At 39.1% G+C, this 4,449-nt stretch overlaps 2 protein-coding genes across 2 annotated transcripts; one reads left to right on the top strand and one right to left on the bottom strand.

Annotated features, from left to right (window-relative positions):
• Positions 1 to 322: 322 nt before the first annotated feature.
• LOC131773247 (uncharacterized) lies at positions 323 to 1,560 on the top strand. Its single transcript, XM_066158742.1, has 2 exons — positions 323 to 602; positions 707 to 1,560. The coding sequence occupies exons 1-2, from the start codon at positions 587 to 589 to the stop codon at positions 1,558 to 1,560; spliced, it is 870 nt and encodes a 289-aa protein (XP_066014839.1). The 5' UTR covers positions 323 to 586.
• A 589-nt stretch (positions 1,561 to 2,149) lies between these two features.
• On the bottom strand, positions 2,150 to 2,922 carry LOC131773246 (putative nuclease HARBI1). Its single transcript, XM_066158743.1, has one exon. It carries the CDS (start codon positions 2,874 to 2,876, stop codon positions 2,166 to 2,168), a length of 711 nt encoding a protein of 236 aa, XP_066014840.1. The 5' UTR covers positions 2,877 to 2,922; the 3' UTR covers positions 2,150 to 2,165.
• Positions 2,923 to 4,449: the final 1,527 nt, after the last annotated feature.

Below are 4,449 nucleotides of genomic sequence, written 5' to 3'. Positions count from 1 at the left end.
GAGTTTTACGAAAATTAAATTTCATTTGAGCGAAGGCTTGTCAAGACACTTTTCAAGACTTTAATTTAAGACAACTTTGGAGGACAATTTACAAAAACCCACGGAACTCAGCAAAAACAAAATAACACAGCCATGTATATTAACTCTATCTTATGTATCGAAGCGACTTTCGTGAACATCACGTTTCAATGAAAGAAACAGGAAGACTTGAATGTCACCTTATCGGTTCGCTTAAGTCACACACGCCAAAACAGATCAAATTCAAGGTAAATGTTTTGAAAAAGTGAGCGTTCTTAACTGATCTAACTAAGGGTGCGTTTCTTTAAAAAAATCCAAATCCGGATTCTTGAATCCAAAAACGGATTTTGCGTTTCTTTAATAAAATCCGAAAATGGATTTTGAATCTATAGAATCCACACTCCGAGTGGATTCATTAGATCAAATCTAAATCCGGATTTTTAGGATTCATGATCCGTGCGTTTCTTTATTGCACGGATACAAAAAGCAGTACGTTTGGCAAGCGGTCGTCTTCTTAAAATCCGCCACATTCCCGCCATTTTGTTGTAAATATTAGCTGCTGCCGGCCATGGCGAATAAACAAGGTGAGTTTTTTGTGTAGTTTCACCGAAATTTTCCGTCCTGTACGTATTTTTATAAATTTTCCGGATGTTTGATGCGTCTTGGCATCTTTTATTTCTATCTACAGGACAATATTGGACGCACAGTTTATCTGCAGGTGAATATCCAGAATATCAGTGGAACGAAAGCCACGTTCAACCGGGCATTCAACCTTATCTTCCTCAGTTCATGTTTCCACCACCGCAGGCATCACAGTTCAGCCATGAAACAGTCAGATCAGTATCACCTCAGCCTGGTCCAAGTTTTTCTTCTTTGGAAACAGCTGCAGCCACGTTCAGTCAGTCGCGTGAAGGCACCGAAGGCGAATCGAGAGCTCTTGTACGCTGGTCTAGAGCTGATGTGCTGTTGTTAATTTCCTGCTATGTCGAACGCAGAGAACGATTTAAAGATATAAACAAAAAGAACAAGTCCCTGTGGGAAGAAATCAGCGAAGAATTAAAGAAGAACGGAGTGTTCTTTAATGCCAAGGCGTGTGAGACGAAATTGAAAAATCTGAAGAGAAGTTATGTTGCTTGTGTTGATCACAACAAAGTCAGCGGAAATGACCGAAAGAAATGCAACTTCTATGACGAACTTCACGAAATATTTTCGAAAGATGATGCCATCGCTCCAAAAACATTGTGCAGCAACATTGATGGTAAACGGAGCAAAGATGCAGTCAAGAGTGTTAAAAATTCCAGTTCCACATTGAGTTCCACAGGTAGTGACACAGAGGAGCCTGTGGTTACAAAAGCAAAGAAAAAGAAGTTACCAGAGCGGAAGAAAAGAGAAGACCTCGTTGGGCTCTTTAAGGAATTTACACAAGACAGGAAAGAGGAAGAAAAGGAAAAGATTAAAAAGTTTGAAAATATGCACAATGAACGCATGGCACTCATCGGCCGATTTTTGAATGTTTTTGAAAAATCATTGAACAAAGAGTAACCTTGATTCCATAATTTTTTATTGTGTTGCAGAACATGGGATTATTTGACCACAAACATGAACATAGATACAGTAAACCTGAGTTTGTTGTCAGTATTGAGTTATCTAAAAGTTTATTATATCATACATGTTAACAGTATTATTGCAAGTTGTATGTTTTTTTTTATCACATACATACAAGGAACTACAACAGCAACATTAGGTGAGAGGGCCTAACTAAACTGGTTTTGATATTATTTATATCCTTTACTTTTTTTAGCCTGATTCTCAGATGCTTCAGATCACTTGTGTCACGCACTTCCTCCTTTCTGTGCGTGACACAAGCAACCTGGACTGTCAGAGTATTAGGCTGTTACATTTGTGTTGAAAGTTTACATTTCAAGCAACACCATAAATGTTTCAGGTAGTATAAAGTGATCCATGTACATGGCTCTACTATTTTCTTATATACTTTTAAAAACAAATAAAATATTGATATTTATAGCAAAAAGACTATTATACAGTATAAACTTTATGAATGACATACACCACCTATGAAAGAAGTGTTCATGAAAACACCACAGTACAAAAGGTATCAATACATAAACCACTTATAAATGCTAGGTTTATGGGATCAGTCTCATTATCATGTTTCTCTTATCAACTGCTCCTACACCTGGTGGAAAGATGTCATCATCATTGTCATCATTGTCATCATCATCATTAGAGTCATCTAAAAAATCATCGATGTCATCTTCAATAATGCAAATGTTGTGTAAGATGCAAGAGGATACAATAATTTCCGGTATGTCCTCAATTTTGTCAACATCCATCATTGTTTTTAGCTTCCTAAACCTGTTCTTAAAAAGCCCTATGGACCTCTCAACCACCATTCTGGTGGAACTGTGGGCAGTATTGTAACGTCTTTGTTGAGCAGTCAAACGTCCGTTGTCTCGAAATGGGGTCAACAGCCACCTCTTCAAGGGATATGCTGCGTCTCCCAAAATGTGGGAGTTGCCAGGAAAATAATTGTCTGGGTTCACTTCAACTTCTCGGCAGATCGGAGAATTACGAAACACGCGAGCATCGTGTACTGAACCAGGGTAACCACAGAAAACATCGGTTATGAATAAATCCGGGTCACAAATGACTTGTAGTTGGACGGAAAAGAAACCTTTGCGATTTATGTATTGTTCATGATTGTTATGTGGTGCTTTGATTGGTATGTGGGTGCCATCAATAGCCCCCAAAACACCCGGAAAACCCTTTTTCTCTTCAAAGGCCTCCATCACCGCTTGGGCTTTTAGACCAGTTGGAAACTTGATAAACTCATCCATTAAGTTCCTCACTATTGCTTTGCAAACTCGTCTGTAGACTCTGTACGCAGTTGCCCTGCAAAACATCAAATCGATCGGCAACAGAGCGTAAACATTCTGGATTCCCAAGAATCCACAGCGTAATAAGGATTTGCTTTCTTAACTCGACCGGTGGTCTTCCTCTATCGCCGGTGTATTGAGGTAAGTCGCCGTGGACCGAAAGCAAATGTTCGAGAACTGTAACTGTATGCCGTGACATGCGGAAGTGACTTCGGAAGTCCTCCGGTATGTAACTAGGTACGGTTATTTCGTAAAAATTCTTTGTGCGAACGTGTTCTTTTCGGACGAGCTGTCCGGCCGCCAAAAGGAATAAAACTGCTTCGTCATAGGCTCCTAAAAGAACCTGTTGTTGTTCAAGGTCATCGGCAAGGACTTCTTCGAACAGTTCAAACATCAAACCAAAACTTTCCGCCATTTTGAAAACTCCCCCCAAAACACGCGAACTGCATGCTGGGGTCGTTACGGCTAATTGAAAAAAAAATCCATTTTCGGATTTTTCGTGTCTTTAAAAATAACGAATCCGCATGATCTCGGATTAAGAATCCAATCTTGGATTTTTTTAAAGAAACGCACCCTAACATAAGGTGCCGTAGAAAAGGTAACTGCAGAAAAAAACTTTGCGGCCCGACCTTTACGAAAACTTTATAACTCCGTGAACTTACCTAATTTACCTTACTCCAAGTTTGGCTGCTATTTTGAGGGACTTGTCAACATGAAGCGTAGCAGATATAAATCAAGCAGGTAGATCTAAAACCGTCAGAAATACATACGAAAGCAATTCAAATGAACTTTACTTTCAATTCAAGCAGCAAAATTTGAAATTGTTCGTTAAACTTACCATTCCTACATCCCCATGCCACCATTTCTTCCAACAATTCAAACACTACAACCAGTGTTCGAATTCCCCTCTTCGATTCCATCGTAAGAATTAACCTGTGCCACCCTGTGCCACCGAGACTTTCATTATGTCTCAGGACTGCTTTTTGAATAGCAAAGATGGAAAAAACTTTGGTTCATCGTATGGCTTAAGTGGTTTGGTACGACTGTCTGAATGCAATGATGAAGTAAAACATCATTTGATAAGCTTCCACTTGTCTAAAGAGGTCTTAAGTGAAAATGAGCTAATCTTGACAAGGACTGGCCTATTTCACCTCGCTCAGGAGGATAAACAAAAAATGTGGATTTGCTATAGGCATCGCCACACTCTAGGGAAGTTTTGCAGAAGTGCAAAGGTAACAAGTCAGTATCCTGATAATGATGGTGTCAGGAAGCGTATTCAAGGCAGAGATGTAATTGCCTTGCTTATGTCTCAGGACATTCAAAAGCTGTTTGGAGTTATTTTACCAGTTGAATCAGGTAGTCTTCAGTAACATTTTCTGTTCTCTATTTTTGTCTCGTGACATATCTGCTTGAAAAGAGAAGAAACTCTTTATTAGATTAAGGGTATTTAAGTACACATCACGTTGAAAATACATAGATCTATGTGTAAGTGCTTTTAATTGTAGATGGAAATATGTACAATGTTGCTTGGTTG

This window comes from Pocillopora verrucosa, chromosome 12 (genome assembly GCF_036669915.1).
Source record: "Pocillopora verrucosa isolate sample1 chromosome 12, ASM3666991v2, whole genome shotgun sequence".
Taxonomy (NCBI): domain Eukaryota; kingdom Metazoa; phylum Cnidaria; class Anthozoa; order Scleractinia; family Pocilloporidae; genus Pocillopora; species Pocillopora verrucosa.
This window is presented reverse-complemented; position numbering and strand designations above follow the sequence as displayed.